General features: G+C 38.4%; 1 protein-coding gene across 1 annotated transcript in view; it reads left to right on the forward strand.

Annotated features, from left to right (window-relative positions):
- The window catches only part of COL9A1 (collagen type IX alpha 1 chain), a 66,703-nt gene that overhangs the window by 16,976 nt on the left and 32,433 nt on the right, over window positions 1-17,294 (forward strand). The window contains exons 7-19 of the mRNA XM_069008616.1: window positions 143-163; window positions 1,190-1,264; window positions 1,816-1,851; window positions 1,961-2,023; window positions 3,965-4,018; window positions 4,628-4,663; window positions 10,273-10,296; window positions 10,608-10,661; window positions 12,228-12,281; window positions 13,907-13,939; window positions 14,034-14,090; window positions 14,822-14,875; window positions 16,087-16,140. Of these exons, the coding sequence (XP_068864717.1) occupies window positions 143-163; window positions 1,190-1,264; window positions 1,816-1,851; window positions 1,961-2,023; window positions 3,965-4,018; window positions 4,628-4,663; window positions 10,273-10,296; window positions 10,608-10,661; window positions 12,228-12,281; window positions 13,907-13,939; window positions 14,034-14,090; window positions 14,822-14,875; window positions 16,087-16,140 (615 nt within the window). The remainder of the gene's footprint in view (window positions 1-142; window positions 164-1,189; window positions 1,265-1,815; window positions 1,852-1,960; window positions 2,024-3,964; window positions 4,019-4,627; window positions 4,664-10,272; window positions 10,297-10,607; window positions 10,662-12,227; window positions 12,282-13,906; window positions 13,940-14,033; window positions 14,091-14,821; window positions 14,876-16,086; window positions 16,141-17,294) is intronic.

A 17,294-nucleotide genomic window follows, 5' to 3' on the forward strand; every position in this document is an offset into this window, starting at 1 on the left:
TGGGGCTTTTCCTTCAGGCGCTTTGCCTCGGCCTGGCTCAAGTAAGTTTGTTCTGACTTTGGCTCTCGTGTTTTTTTTTTTTTTTTTTTTTTTTTTTTTTTTTTTTTTTTTGTTTTGTTTTGTTTTGTTCTCCCCCTCGCAGATAACCCAGACGGGAATCGAGGTAAGTGCGAGAGAGGGGACGGAGCTCGGGGTGCTGGTGCAGAGGGACCGAAGGCTGCTCTGCCGTGCCCTGGCACCCACCGCCGGAGGGTGCTTGTCCCGTGTCCCTCCCCAGTAGCTGTGGGTGACGCTGCAGAGGCGAGCTGGCCGCGGGGCGGTGGTACCGTGTGTGTGCCTACCTGGTGAGCACAGGGCAGGTGACATCGGCCGCGCTTGAGCTCCAGATACAACTACCGCTGGACGGAATATTTCTGGGAAGTCTGGTGTGTGGAGGATAAGTGTCCAGAGCAGCAGCGCTGTGGGGAGCCAGGGACCAGGATCGGGGCTCGGGGCAGCCTCCTACTCACAGAGCCCCGTTGTGGGGCCGCGGGCCGAGCTCGCTCCAAGAACAGAGCCCCCCATTATAGGCTCGGAGACCTGTAACAGCCTTTCCCCGAGTTTCTACAGGCTGGAGGCGCCTGCTGCCTCCCCTCGGGAGCATGGGGCTTTGAGAAAGTGCCTCCGTAGATGTTAATGTAATCCTGAGGAACCAGGGGAAACTGCTGAGCCTGTCAGTGAAGCAGGGAAAGGGTTGTTTTAAATTTTCTTTGCTAGTACGAACTCCTAGGAAGACTGTTTCCTTTGTGTTGGCTGAATGAGTAATTAGTGTAGTGAATTTCGGTGTTTGATTCTCAAAGATCACTTTTATTTCTGCCACCCTGTCATTGCCATGCAGCATTCAGAACCTGCTGGGCTGGGAGTGGAGCCCACCTGGCCCTGCCAGCATTGTGGGCACTGAAGAGTGGCTGGGCCCAGGGAGGGGGGTTTAACACCTTCCCCATTCCCTTGGTGAGGGCAGTGTTGCCAGTCCTCGTAGTGACAGTCAAAATAGGATATCGGGCCTGTGATACACATGGGGTGAGGATGCAGCTCCTTCTCACAGCTGTGACCTCCTGACTAACCCATAGCCTCTAAGTGTGCTGGTCCCCCAGACTGGCTCCGTGACTTGCCAGGCTCTAATTGCTCCTTTTTTTTTACTCCTTGTCAGAGAGGTCCCCCTGGTCCACCAGGCCCCCCAGGTCCACCAGGGCCACCAGGAGTTCCCGGTATTGATGGCATTGATGTAAGTGTTTCCCATGGCCTGCCTAGGAAAGAGGAAATGCCTTGAGGTGTGTCTGCGTTGTCTGTCAGCATTCGATCCTGAGGACCTTGAATTTGGCTGCAGATACATGAAGGAAATGATGGGTCTCATACTCTGTAGTAGGCTGAAGTGAGAGCAGAAAGCAGCTTTTCAGATTGTCTTTGATATAGAAAACTCAGGATTATTTATTTTATGTAATCAGCATCGTATGCTGTGACTATCTGCCATAATGTGGTGTAGGGGTTTTATAAATTTAATCTCAAAAGGGATTACATAGAATCACTCATACTAAATCATGGTAAGGATTTTTGGCGTTACTCCTGATAGGAGCTACTACGTGTGTTCCCTTGATTCCTGTCAAAGTTTCTGTGATGATTTCTGTTAGCCTGTAATAGAAATGATATAGATTTAATATTAATTTTCTACAATAAGAGTCAGTTCAGGATTATTTCTGATAATATGTAAATCAGTGATTTTCATGAAGGACGATTGTTGTAGTTCTGACTAATACCTTCCTTTTCATATCTTGGTAGGGGGAGAGAGGCCCAAAGGGCCCCCCTGGTCCACCGGTAAGTGATTTCAGCTACTTTGCATTTGCTTCTGCAAGAGAAGAAGTTTTGAGTTTTGTTTCTGCTCCCCTCTGTGAAACATACTTAACTGTCCCTTTAAATCTTGTAGGGTCCAGATGGGGATGCAGGCAAACCAGGATCCCCTGGGCTGCCTGGAGAGCCGGGAGCTGATGTGAGTACACTTGATTTTCTAGAATTTTCTTTCTTTTTTTCTTTTTTCTTTTTTCTTTCTTTTTTTTTTTTTTTTTTTTTTTTTTTTTTTTCCCCAAGAGTAAATAAATAAAGCACAAGGGCTGTCGGTGCTGCCACCTGGCCCTGGAGAGGGCGCTGGGCAGTGGTCTGAGGGAGGACTCGTGCTGCCGCCTCTGGAAGCCACCTCTGATCGCAGGGCAGGGCAGCGAGGGCATGAGGAAGGTCTGCTGATGCATCTTCCTGGTCCCGTGGAAAATAATAGAGAAGATCAAAGTTTCAACATCATCTAGTGTTGATGGCCTGCTAGGTCATACCTCTTGAATAAATTTGCAGTAATAAAAATGCCTTCAAACATTTTTGGGAAACTTCATATTTCTCTCTCTTGAGACCACTGTTAGAAAGCATTTCTTGTTATGAATCAATATTGTTGCATTAGTACTTAGATGTTATGCCAGGAGGCAGGCAATTTTATGTTTAATTTACATAAGCTTTTAAATATTTAAAATATCAAAAATGAAGATTATATACAATAAACCAGTGTATCGGGGGTATTGCAAATTATATAAATGAAAAAGCCTAGTATCTATTTAAGGTTGCAATGCTGTTAGAGGTTAATATTTAATTTGCTTTTGGGAAGAGATTTAGTGGACATGGAGTTGGAAGAGTCTTCAATTAAACTGTTCAAATATCGTATCTGTAAGAGGAAATGGGTTTTGTGAGTGATGTCTCATACCACTTCACTTTTTCCTAGAAACCATACAGGCCCACAATCCATCTGTACAGGTCAACACCCTATAAGCAGCTCTTTAAAAATCATTGCCTCTTACAATTTTCACTTAGGGCATAGTTCTATTTTCTTTGCCAAAATTCACGGGCACACAATCACGTGAAACAGAATGCACTAAACTCAGGTCAGCTTTTGATATCTGTTCACACTTGTATATTTCCTCATATTAATGGTTGAGTGAAAATGTAATACTAGAATACAGTCTTTTGAAATATTGAACCTTTTTCATTTTCACTTGAGGAAAAACCGTGAGACCTTATTGTACTTTCACTGTGCATTCAACTTTTAATTGGGATTTTAGATGTATAATGCCTTCTGTGTTTTGATGAGGCAGTTCTGACTTTTTCAATCTCATTTTATTTCAAAAATTATTTCAGTGTCAGGTTTAATAGACTGTGAAAAGGTACTGTACAGTAATTGCTTGTAATGATCATGTAAGCTTTCAAAATCAAATTGTCGGAACAATTGTGCGAACACTGAATTGCTGGAAATGTACCAAAAAAAGTGGAAGTGTACCAAAAACATGAAAGTATTAGATAAACATAAAAGAAAAGCACTTCTGGATATCTGGAAATTTCTAAGCCATATAAGCTGACTATAAAATTGGAAACAAAAGGAAAAATAAGAACTCCAAATAAATTCCTGGTTATAATACTATGATTGGTTTTCAATTTTAGCCAGATAGACAAGTTCAAAGGGTAAATTTAAATCCAGCCTGGTAGCTTTGTGGGTTTTTGTTTGTTTGTTTGTGGTTTTTTTTTTTGTTGTCAATGAAACTTTTATTTGAAATGGACAGCACCGACAGTTTTTGTTTTTAACCTTAGCCATGAAATAAATTCATCAATCTCCCATTAAGAGGAAATAAGATCATGTGAGATCACATGTTTAATTTGTGATTTTACTGAATAATTCTTGGAGATACATAGCACAGGCACTAATGTTTGTCACCAGAAGCTAGTACTTTGAACTTGTACAGTTCTATCTGTACACGTAAATAAATATTTTGATTGCAAGTCTCCTGCAGTTACTAATTTCATTTAATATCTTCATTCTTCTGTGTTTTACAATGTTTTTTGTTGTGATTAAGAAAAACACATAACCTTTGCATTAACATTATATACCTTACTTCCAAAGGGATTCACTGGACCTGATGGCTCACGTGGAGCCCCAGGACCAAAAGGACAGAAGGTAGGAACAAAATTATGCATGAAATGATGGTTTTTTTTAAAGCAGCATTTTTGTTTTTTTCTATGTGACTAATAAGATGCTGCAGCCCTTCTTAAAGTCATTTTTTAAAATATCTATAGAATACTTATGTACTGGGCCCTTTTCACACAGTACAAAGAAGCTTCCATTCCCACAACCAGCAGTAAGGAATGGTGGCTGGCATTACATTGTTGAGATCAAGGTTGAGCATCTTCACTAATGGTGAGGCCCTTTCCATCTTGTATTACAATTGTGTCATTGTAATATGCAGAGGGAACCAGAACAGAGAAACCTGACTTAATCATCAATCAAACAAATGAAATATAAATCAGAAGTCAGAGTAACAAGCATGCTTGAATTTTTGGGGGTGGGGGAATAAAAGACCTGGGGCTGCATCTTTTTAATACTGAGAAAGTCTTTCCTTTCTATCAAGTCTTACTGAAACCAGTATAGCATTAATGAAGTGAATAATACTTGCAGACTACGCCCGATAAATGATACCCTCCAAAAGCTGAGAGAACATCTTCCTGTATATTGTTTACAAAACTTGATATTCATGCCTCTTAAAAACTCATTTTTTATCTTTTAAAGGGGGAACCAGGACTTCCAGGTGCTCGTGGACTTCCAGTAAGTAATGCATTTAGTATACGAGGAGGATTTTTGTGCCTTAAATATTAATATGAAGGCTTCTTACCATTAAATGTAGGGAAGAAAAATGCCAAACTGTTTCTGAGGTTTCAAAGAACTCGTAAGTTATGAAAGTAGTACTTTAAGGAACCTTTTAACCTTTATATCTAAGTGTAGAAATATTACTGAAAGGTTGTGTTTGGTTTGTATGCTGCAGAAAAGAAAGGAGCATGTGTGATGTGGTTCCAAGTTTTGGACTTACACCATTCTTTTCCATCTCTTTATGAAAATGCTGTGGAGATGAGAGAGCCCATGTTTCATTTGCATATAGTAGTCTACGGTTATTCCTGTTTTCAGCTTCTTGCCATGTGTTTAAATGGCATCACTGAAGTGTAAATTCTGTGAGACTCCTTGTGCTGTTTTGCTGCTCTGTATGAAAACAAGACAAAGCATGAGAAGGGACATGCAAAGAGTAATGCTCCAATTGGCATAAAGATGGACTTGAAACTTTTAGGGGCTGAAAATAATTTTGACTTTTAGGAGTTTTGCACGTTGAAGAGGTGAATGATGGTTGGCATGTAGAAATTTAGCTTAGGAAAAAACCTCAAGGAAGATGAGTGATAAGATGACTAGCAGAAATTATAATAAGGCTGCATATAATTAAAATTTAATTTAAAAATATATTCAGTTTGGAGAAATTATTTAAATTAAACAGAAGAGGTATTATATTCCAGTATAACACTCGTTGTGTATTTGTATTTTTGACCTTGTCCTATTAACTCTCAGTAAATTTATATTAAACAATTATTTTGATATTTGGCCAGAGAGAAAACGGTAACAGTTATTCTTGAAGGTATGACATTATAGACATGTTCAAACTCAAGATGAATCACTTTGTGGATTTAATTTCTTAATAAACCACTTTAATTTTCATGGATGCTGATTCTTACCTGAAAATTTGGAAAATAGGTAATACTTTTATAGTGGCTTGCTGGTCTGTAGGCTCAATATATGAGCTAAATTTAGTCATAGAAAATGGCAGAACTGAGGTAGGATCTAGGTAGACTGAAACCCCTACATTATTTTGTTAGAGGCTTGAGGTGGGCTTTTTGTTTTGTTTTGTTGGTTTTTTGTTTGGTTGGGTTTTTTTGCTGTCAACTAGATGGGGAAATAATTTCTGGGTTGTCTGCAATGCATTTTATAACATCTAGCTGTAAAGAAGAGGTAGTTAAACTCTGTCAGGTGTGTTTACTGAGATGATATGGGAAAAAATGATTAGATGGATGGAGCTCCTCTCCTATGAGGAAAGGCTGAGAAAACTGGGATTGTTCAGCCTGGAAAAGACATGTCTTAGGTGTGACCTAACTGCAACCTTCCAGTACCTGAAGGGACCTTACATGAGAGCTGAAGAGGAACTTTTTACAAAGGCATGTGGTGGCAGGGGAATGGCTTCAAACTGGAAGAGAGTAGGTTTAGATTAGATGTTAGGAAGAAATTCTTTGCTGTGAGGGTGGTAAGGCACTGGAACAGGTTGCCCAGAGAAGATTTGCATGCCCCATCCTTGGAAGTGTTTAAGGCCAAGTTGGATGGGGGTCTGAGGAACCTGGTCTAATGGAAGGTGTCCCTATTAATGGCAATTGGAACTAGGTGATCTTTAAGTTTCCTTCCAAATCAAGCCATTCTGTGATTCGATGATAGCAAAAAACGGGGAAATAAAACTGAAATATTTGGTCAAAGTACTGTGGTATTTTAGCCTGTCAACTGAAATAAAAACTGAGTTGGGGAAAACATACATGATTTTAGCTCACCATTTACAGAATAATGCAAGAATGATTAATTTAAGACCCTCCAGAATAAGTGGGCACATAAAACATGTATAAATTCATTTTAGAGGTAGAGACGTTAATTTGGGAAAGCAGGAAACGGAACCAACTTATCAAGGTAGAATGCTGGTTCTTTTCAGAGCAGCAGGACTTTTGTTACCATATTTTGAGACTGTAAAAGCAATAAATCTGATAAGATTTTGGACCATTGTTCAAAGCTGAGTGATTTTTGCTTGCCCTGAGACTTTCCGTCTTAAGGTGATAACGCTTCAGTGAACCTCAGTAGGGATTGCCTTTGGAGTTGTTCTGCCTCTGCTTAATAAGCAACTGTTTTTTCAGGTGAATCTGCAGGAATATTTATAATGAGGAAATGAAAATTCCAATTTATTTAAAAGAGAAAAGAGGGATATACTTAGTCACCTTGTGTCATTACCCTTGTACTTTTTAAGATTAATCCTTAGACCTCACATGTTGGGAGGAAGCCTAGTGATTGATTTTGTAGCTCCATGGTTGTTAACCCATACATGCTGAATCCATATGCAGAGTTTAATGCTCAAAACAAATCTCTTAGGAAAGCCTGTATAAATGCCATTTTCTATCTGATAAATGGCTGTATGCTATTGTAGAAATTGTGCAGCTGCTGAAAGATTCTCAAAATGGCCAGCACTGGTCATCTTAGCTTTAGTGAGATTATACCTACTAACAAAGCCCACAAAAACAAAAACCCAAACCAAAACAACAAGAAACTCCACAATCCCCAATCTCCACCAAAACAAATGTCCTCCCCACACCAGCCCGTAAAACCCCAACAAAACCCACCTACCGTGAAAACAAAAAGAAACAAAAAAGAAGTAGAAGTGGTAGTGCTGGGTTGTGCTGGTTCTAATTTTCAGATTCAGAGAATTTTGGAGAAGCTCTTACTACAAATATGAAGTAATGGGGCTGTTTAACCTTTGCAGTTCTTCGGTTTGATCCATGAAACCTCATTTACTAGAAACATAGTGAGCACAATTATGACTCTGCATACTATAGCTACATGATTAATTGAGTGCTTAGGTGTAATTATGCACTGCTTTGAGTGCTGTCAGTGGCTTTTTGCAAGTGGAGTAGTCCCTGGATGGTTATCCAAAGACTTCATTTCTCACAGAACCTCTTGCTTAAGTTATTAAAATGCTCAGTGCAAACAGAAAATCAAAAGGCTTGGATACAACACTAATCAGTTTTAAATTATTAGCACTTTTTTCCATGTTTATCCAGTGGCATTTATCAGCCAAATTAGGACTTGCGGGTATCTTCAAGAATGAATGTTAAGGACATAAAGTTTTATATGCAGCATTTGCTTCTCTGCTTCTGTCACCTTTTCTTCCCCAGAATGTACCCTGACAATCTTCAGTTATCATCTTAAGTTTCCCCTTTTTTGTATTTTTTTTCCTGCTTCATCATTTTGTTTTAATTTATTCCCTTTGTCTCATCTGTTTGGTGGATAATCTTCCAAATGACAGGTTACAAGGTTCTTAGAATTCTTCTGATTAATTCAAGTAATTTTTTAATGCAAGTAATTTTAATATGCTGATGTCTCTGACCTGGTCCTGGTAGATGGACCTGGGGCTGCTACATTTAAGTGCATGTAATGCACCCGTCAGTCCATTCTCTCCTTTAGTTCCCTCTACCTCTTCTGTGAACTGATATATTGCTAGTAGTTTACACATCTGGCATATGGGGAGGATTGTGTGTATTTAGTTATTACTGCAGGTCTGGTTCCTACAGTATATCACCGTGTCCTGCAGCCATAGGGAGGAGGAGAAGATCCAGCAGGCAGGAATTGTGCAGCAAGATTGATTTATTTAATTATTTTACAAACTCTTTTATAGACTTTTTTCTTCATAGTCTAATTGGACAAAGGACCAGCCACCCTTTGGGGGTGATTGGCTAAAATCCTAAAACATCCATTGTCAAAATATTTTTCTACTATACCATAAACAAGACTTTTCAAGGTTGCAGGTGGCTTGGTTGTTTACATTCCCTGCTGCCTCTTCTGTGAGAGAGAAAAGTCTCTCACGGACTTAGAAACTAGCAAGAAAATCCTTGCTAGCAGCATTTTTGTATCTACATTTAGTGACAGAGAATTTGAAAATTTTTTAAGGTCTACTAAAACACAGCATCCAGCACAGCGTACGCTTACAAATACTGGAGTCTCCGTGGTGATGGCAGGAGTACTTACCAGATCTAGGGGACAGGTGTCTCTGAGGCAGGGGATTACAGACTCTGCATTGCTGCCCAGGCCTGTGCACTCGATGTGCTCTGGGGGTCAGATGAGTGCCTCCAAAGCAGGCAGCAAGCACCTGGGCAGGTAAGGCTGCAGTCCCAGGCTGTGTGGAGAGGCTTTCCCTTTACACAGACAGAGGAAGGAATGTGGACAGCTGCTTGGGACCAGCAACTGCTCTGTGTACGTCCTTACTGACAATTGGCCTGGAGCTCTCAGCTTTGCAACTTGGTCTGCTTGTAGAGAGTTCATGGCCAGAAGGATGGAGCATCTGTGTGAGGGGGAGGCATTGATTGCTGAGACAGAATCCCTGCTTTTTGCAGTCTTAATTTAGGAAGGTGAGGGGATGCGGTGGAATGGTCAGAGGAGGAGACAGCCACCTCCTGGGCTGCTGTGTGGGCTGGGTACAGCAGCTGCTGCTGCTTCTTTTGGTGTCGTCGACCTTCCCTGCCGCTGTTAGGGGGTGTGTTAGGAAGGGGTACTCCAATGAGAACCTTCAAGCAGGTGGTTTCCTCCTTTCAGAGGCAGGTGATATTATAATTATATATTATTGAATATGTGATGCAGTGAAAGTTTGATTTGTATAGTCAAATATAGATATGTATAATATCATGAATTGTAGCAAGGAAGTGTGAAGCAATAGAAAAGGGATTATGAAGGTTACACAAGCTTACTTTCTGCTGTGTACTAAATGGTTAAAATGGAATGATTCTGATGAATGCTTGAAAATTTGCCTGTGTTATACAGACTTTTCTAAACAGCCCTACAAATACAACCCTGGATTGATGTTCTGTGGCTTTTTAACTCACATTCAGCCCAGGTGCCTTATTACATCAAATCTCCTGCATATTTAAGTGTATTTGGGATTTTTATTTTAGTGTTTCATACATATCACTGATGCTATTCTCTGTAACATTTTCCATTTGCTTTAACAATGCAAGACTGAGAGGTCTGTTTTCTTAGAGGGAGTGTATCATCCAAACAGGCAGAAACACATTTGTATCTTGGACACTTCTCGTTAAAATGATTCAGAACAATACTGATGGAAAATGTAAACAGGAGAAGTTTGGTGTTCTTTCTGATTACCAAAAACCCTAAGTTTAATGGATTTAGGCCTCAGAGAAGCACTGGGGGGAAAAAAGTTCTCTTTTGTTATAAATTCAAATGTACCTTTAGAAGGAAATTATTATAGCATAGATATGTTTATCATGGTACTTGATAATTATCTAAACACAAAGCCTTTAATGTCTTCATTCCTTCGTGGAAGTATCTTTGTTTATAAATATATGTAATGATACTGCAAGGCAAGTTAATCAGAAATTTAATTTTCTCTACTGATACTGATTACCTAATAATAAAATTGATTTTTAACAGTAGTTAAACAAGTTTTGAAAATTATTTTGCAGAATCAGATGAGGGTTTTTTTACACCTTTTTTTGTCCCAAATACTCTATTATTGGAAAACAGCTTAACTAAGTTTGGAACCCTCCCCATATTTCTGACCTTTTTTTCATATTTCACAGGGCAAGGGGCTTCTTGGACCACCTGTAAGTATCAATTTTACAATTCATAAGTACACTGTTCAATGAATCTGTTTGAATATTTAATAAAGCTATTATACTATAATTAAAAGTAATTCAGTAAAAAAAGAGAGTTTTAATCTTTACATTCTATGTCTATTATGTATGTTCTCTTCAGCTACCACTGAGGTTGTGTAGGTCTGTGGTATATGGGGCAAGAATATTGGTGTCTGAAGGAATAGCTTTTTGTTTGTGAGAATTACATGTTCTCAATCCTTGGATGTTTGTTACATAGGTATTACATGGTATAAAAATACTATTTACCTTGGCTGTTGTAGGGTCCAGCTGGTGCAGCAGGACTTCCCGGGGAAGTAGGTCGTGCTGGTCCACCTGTAAGTACTACTGTGTTTGCTGAAAATGTAGGTTTATTCAACTGATAGAAGGTACTTAAAGAAAAAATGGTCATCTAAATACTATCTGGGCTATCACAGCATTTTCAAATGTTTTTTTCCTGAGCAGTGATCACTGATAGAAGAAGGATTATGTTTGAAGCTCATCAGAAATAAGAACAATGCATAGCACAAAGTCAGGGCCACCTGTCAGATTAGAATTAAATATTTCATGGAGTGTCCCATACTCCTCTTATTCAAGGAAGGCTGAAATCAAAAAGCAGCCCTGCCAGAAATATAGGAAATGTAAACCTTAACTACTCAAACTACTGATTTTTATTTGCATATCAGTGAACATGGTAATTCAGTACTTCTTCTTGGTCTCATTTTAAATGTGGCTCCATCTATTGACCTGACTGCAGAACTGTGCACTCAGTTTCACCCCACTATCATATTTTGACACCACACTTTACTGAAATGGAGGTAGATACCAACTGGTATTTTTCTACTTGAAATCTGAAAAAGCATTAAACTTTTGTTTAATAAAACCTACTTTTTAATGCAATTATATGAATTAATTTTAAAAGAATATTAAAAATTGCCAATTTGTTTCAGAAGATGAGCCATCTACCTCACTGTCTTGTCTTGTAGGAGGGGCAAAAATGGATACCTAGGGAAGTGTATGGGCTATTGGTAAAATGGCATTTTTCTGTCATACTGTCACAAATTCTGGCAGTTAGTTGGTAGTTCAGAGACTGCCTGAATCAGAAATTGCATCTGTGATGCCTTTTCTAAAGCTGCATGTGAACATTAATGCAGTTGGTCTCTGAATCTGTTTATATCCCAAGCCTCCATAACACATTGTAATAATGAGTCCCACAATGTAATTATGCATTGCATGGAAAGGAATGGCTCTATAGCTCATGCATTTTGAGAATTAATGAATAATTTTTCTATATTCATCTTCATAACTGCATTTATGACTTAATAAAATGTAAAAAATACTATTGAAATGACAATATTCAGTTCAAAAGTGGTCTCTGCCCAATTACTAGATCTATTTTAATTAAAAACATTCAGAAAAAATAATTTGCAGAGGTTCCACATTGTCTTTACTTATGGGAGCACTCAGCATCAAAATTTCACAAAACTGGAAAAAATTCTAACTTGGTAAATTCTTCTTGAGCTCTGAAAAAATGGATTTCCCCCTCTCTCTACTTTGGGCACTTTTGCCATTTACTAGTATTCTTTTCATTCATAACTTAATTGCAATTATAGAGGAGGAGTGCATAGATGATCCTGTGGTCAGGTGTTTCAGCTTTCTAAAGCAGGTGAAAATGTTTTGGTTTTCTTGTAGCTCCTATTTCACAACATGGCTGCTGTTCTACTAAAAAAAATGGTTTTCCCATTCTGTTATGGGAGCTGTGTTGTGTGTTGATGTTTGAATTGCCTACCTAGTCTGTCCTTCTGCAGCCTCTTAATTTCTCACTGTTGTTGTGTGGTCTGAATATGTGCCTACTGGTTGTCATTATTACTATCAATCAACTAAATTATTTTACCCTTTTTAAGGGAGATCCAGGAAAAAGAGGGCCACCAGGGCTACCAGGACCTCCAGGTCCTCCAGTAAGTGATTATGTTTAATATGTGCTTACATCTGAATTTTGTGTTGTTGCTGCTTGAACAAAGGTTCTCCCCAAGCTCTACAGCTGAATGCTGACCTTGGGATTTCAGAAGGATTTTGATCTTCCATTTAGAAAGCAATTTTCTGCTCTTTATGGTTTTAAAAAGTTTGAAATGCAAACCGTCTAACTTCTCTCATGATGCCTTCCCATTTCTGCAAACTGCAAATACACAGGTTTTAAATTTCCCTGTGAATCATAATACTGTAAATGTAGTCTTTGTTGGTTCACTGGTGTTACTTCAGTAGAGGCAGGCTTTTCTCTCTCAGGAGAAGAAAAAATTAATATTTGTCTCATGAGACAGAAATATGTGCTTCCAGGTGGGTTGAGTTCTAATGTCTTTCTTCAATCGAATCTGCTACTTGCAAGGAATAGAAGAAAGCTTTATAGCAGTGCTTTGCCTCTCCTGGAGAATGGCTACCTTTTCTTAACCTCTTGGGAGGAGGAATGTGTGTTATGCCTTTGTCTTGTGGCAATTTACCTGCCCAGAGAGATAAAATGGAGAGTTTGGCAGACACATCTCAGTCTGAGTGCAGGGAAATGCAAACTGCTGGGAAAGGTGCCATGCTAATGTCTTTTTAAAATCTGTACTGTTCTTCTGCTGGGAATCTCCTCCTCCCCACTCTTTAGGGACAGACCCTAAATACATATGCTTTATTTATGCCATGTTTCTTGTTTTCATGAAAGTTGCCAGAGAATTGGGAGAGGCATTTTAAAAAACATGAATGGTAAATTGGAGAAGAGTAGGTTGGAAACAAGTGGAAATGAGTTCTCAGTAATGGCATGTAGTGCTTCTATTCCTTAAAGTTTTGTCCTTTTTAGGTTTCTGAAGTGCCACAGTCCCACTCCAGTTGATGACATTATGGACCCAAATACTCCAGGCTTTTAAAAAATCCTTCTGTATATAAGGAGACCATTCTTTAAGGAGCTCCTTCCTTAAACTCTCCTGTGCTTTTCTCTGAAACAGTGTGCTTCCTCCCACAGGGCTTCAGAGAACCCAGCTGCTGCTGTGAAATAATCTTTCTCCCTGTTGTGCCTCATAAGCCTCTTGTTAGCTTCCATCAAGTATTTGATTTAATATGGGAGAGGGCCTTCCCCCCACTGTGTCCATTTCATTGTACACTGATGTCTAGTTTATTGCAACTGTCATCTACCAATACTTTTGAGAAGACTGCTTTCCCTGTAAAAACAATTTTCTCTGTAAAGAGAAATCTTTTGCTGAATGGCACTAAGTTATTCTCATTATAGAAATTGTCTTGGGCTCTGTAGGAAATGAATGGGGTTTGAACATATTTGTTCTATATTTACCAGAAGATATATTTGAGGTAGTTTAAAAAGCAAGAGAAATATTTTGGGGTTTTTTGAAAAGTTGATTTAAGTTAGAGGACAGGACCTGCAGTCCTACAGCAAAATCCTACCGTTTAAGTGCTCTTCTGTGAGAGGTCCTTTGGTTGATTGTATTTCTGATTCCAGGTTTAGATAGTAGTTTTGTCTAATGACTGTATTGCCTAATGAGTCATGTCTGGTTATTGCTCTATTGCTGACTTTGATTAATTTAATTTAATTTAGGGAACTATCGGCCTGCAAGATGGCGACCTGTTGGTAAGATTATTGTCCATGTTTTTGTTTCTTTTTAAGTAATCTCAGGCAATCTTATTCAGCCTATATGGTAATAACTATGTGAATGCTTTTCCAGTGTCCCAGTGCTTGTCCACCTGGCCGTCCAGGACATGCTGGCTTAATGGGTATGAAGGTAAGAGAACTTGTTTGTTCCAGCATTCCTTCCAGAGATGCCGTCTCAAGGCATGGGGCGGGATAATTAATTACTGACTTGAAAAAGGGCTTTTCACCCTTAATTTCAAAAAAAATTGCATCAGTGCGGTTGCTTATGGTTATTCAACTGTTGACTGCCAAGATAATTTCATGTTGTTGAAATCTCTTGCTACTCCTCTAATCTTCATGGTAAAATTTATGTGTGGTCCTGAGAAGATTACAGTATGTGAAAGATTGCTTCATTCACTTCCTGGATCATTTGTGGTCTGACTCCAGAAACTCTAAATATTCCCCCAGATTCTTAATCTTTTTGACTACTTTTTTCTCTTCCTGGGAGACCTGTAACTTACTAAATTGAAATTAACATGTTTTGAAGTCTCATTTTAGCTAAGATTTTTAAAATATATTCTTTGCTGGTTTCTAGAAATGCTGTTGGCCTGAGGAAATTTTTATGGGATAACATAAAAAGAAATACTAACCTGCCTAGAAATGCAGCCTTGTTAGATCCAGAAGCAGATATTTTGAGCATGGTACTTGATATGTAGTGTTTCCTAGACAGGTGAGGAAGCAGTAGTGAATAGGAGTTGAGAGGGAACAGCAAGACAGCTCTCAGCAGTCCATGTCTGTTTTGGAAAACTTTTTAACTTTTTAATTTTAATTATGAATAGTCTCTATTTATTTATTTATTTTGGTCTTTCTTGTTAAATTTAGGGGCAAAAAGGTTCAAAAGGAGAGTCTGGTGAACCAGGAAAACAAGGTTATAAGGTAACATAATAAAAGAGGATAAAACTGCTGTTGTTTTTAGCAAACTAATACTAGTGTAGCCTTGCCTTCAAAAACAGTATTATATTTTAAGTATTAATTGTTTTAACAGAATACATGAAGTATGTACATGTTATAGTACTACATATCATACTGCTCCACAGTAAACAAAGGCACATCTCTATTCTTTATTCACCTGTACTATGTAATTATTATGATGCACAAGTCATACTCCTCTTGCTTTTTATTTTGATTGTTCAATTTAATTGTTATAGAACTTACAGGAAAAATTAAAGCTAAGTTTATTAACTGAAAAACTTTCAAACATTTAAATGCGGAATAATTCCTTGAATTTACCAAGTTAGCTGTTCTGCAGCACAGATGAGTAGTTACATGAAGAATGAGAGGGAAAAGGGACATTTGAGAGGGAAAGGACACGGTATAAGTTCATAAGCAGAGGCCAAGTCTGATTCACCTTGAAAACTGAAATGTTAACTCTCTTAAGGTGTTTCATTTGAATTACCCTTGTTATATAACCTCATTAATATTGAAATATTTGCAAGAAAATTTCAGATTTGCACTGCCTTGGTCCATGCTTCAATGTTGCAGGAAAAAATGTTAGAGAAAATTTTTTGCACTTTTAGTCTGGAAGAACAAGAAATCATAGAATGTTGAGAGGTTGGAATAGACCTTAAAGATCATCTAATCCCAATCCCTCTGCCATGGGAAGGGATACCTCCACTAGACCAGGTTGCTTAAGGCCTAATCCAGGCTGACCTTGAACACTGCCAGGGTTGGGACATCCACAATCCCCCTGGGCAATCTGTTCCAGTGTCTCACTACCCTCACAGTTAAGAATTTCTTCCTAATAGCTAACTTAATTTCCCCTCTTGCAGTTTGTACCCTTTACTCCTTCTCCTATCACTACAGTTCCTGACAAAATCCTGAAGACACTGATGTCAAGAAAAAATGGAATGACAGATTAAGAGTAAAATATCATTATTCTTTATACTGAGGTTTCTTTGAAATTACCCTTTTGACTAATAATTGAATGGAGTGTGAACGAGTATCTGTCTGGGGAAGTGGTGTGACCTCATTTGGATTTCTTTCAAGCATGACATGATGACAGAAAACATTAAATAGTAAATGCACCTCATACAGAGCAATATGCATGGTACAGATTGGCTACAGGTGTATTCCTTTTGCTTTCCCAGGGTGAAGAAGGGGACCAAGGACCCAGTGGTGAAGTGGGAGCTCAAGGCCCTCCAGTAAAGTATTTCCTTTTAAAGTGTTACTCATTTGCTTCACAATGACATATCTTTTTTTATTATTGTAAGAAAAAAGATACTATAAAACTTCCATGCACCTTTCTCTTTATTCTGCCGTATTGTCTATGAATGAAAGTAGAATTATTTAAGTCCCTCCCATTATTGCTTTCCACAAAGCTCCACATAGTTCTATGGAAAGGCTAACTTTAAAAACTCTTTCATGTCCTGAATTTTGTGTTGTGTTTATATTGTGAAAACAGTTGGGTTATTTTTTTTCTTGTCCTTCCTTTTCATAATTTTTATGACTCTGACTTCATCCTTGAAAAGGACCTGTTTGTTTGAAACAGAGTCAACTGTGAAATTCAGATTTAGCTACGATTTGAGGATGAACTGGCAACCACTGAAGAATATGGGGTTTTTCCTGAAGTTTTTTTCCTTTTGTCTTACAGAAGAAGTATCCCTCAATCATACCTAGTTATTTTCTTGTTCTGATTTACTGCACTTACTTCTGACACACACCTCCTCAGCTTGTTCCCTGTGAGGAGCTCTTATGGTTACTGTGGCTGAAAAGGACTAGGGAGCAGAATAAAGGCGTCATTCTAAGTAGGAGAAGCATGCATAACACCTTTAATTTCTATGGTTTATTTTCTGATGGGATCTCATGGTTTTTTCTTAGGTGTAAAAGTATTTATTTAATACCATTGGTGTGCCGATGTGATATTATACAGGAGCTTACCTTAGCACATGTGACATCTAAATGCTAAATTCCAAATTTTCTATGAATATGACCATAAAACAACACAAAGCTCTGGATTATGACTAGAAAAAGATAAAGAACAGACTAAGTAAAGGAAGGGGTGAATTCCTTCTGATGCTTGATCCTGAAAAAGTATCCCTGAGGTCCTGGTGCAGACAAAGTACTTGTGTTAAGAGGCAGCTTCTCTTGTCTGAAAGGCCTGTGGGGACCAATTCATTTTATTAATTTTGGTAAAGTTCCTCAGGCACTGTGAAATAACACAGTAGAATTAAAAACCCATTAAAGATTGACTTTCCTTCAGTTTTTTTTTTTGTTTTGGTGTGTTACTCATAACATTTCACTGTATCACCAGTTGGTCACCTTACAAACAAACTCTAAAAATTTTTTTTCTATTAAA

The sequence above is a fragment of the Aphelocoma coerulescens genome, chromosome 3, assembly GCF_041296385.1.
Source record: "Aphelocoma coerulescens isolate FSJ_1873_10779 chromosome 3, UR_Acoe_1.0, whole genome shotgun sequence".
In the NCBI taxonomy this organism is placed as follows: Eukaryota; Metazoa; Chordata; class Aves; order Passeriformes; family Corvidae; genus Aphelocoma; species Aphelocoma coerulescens.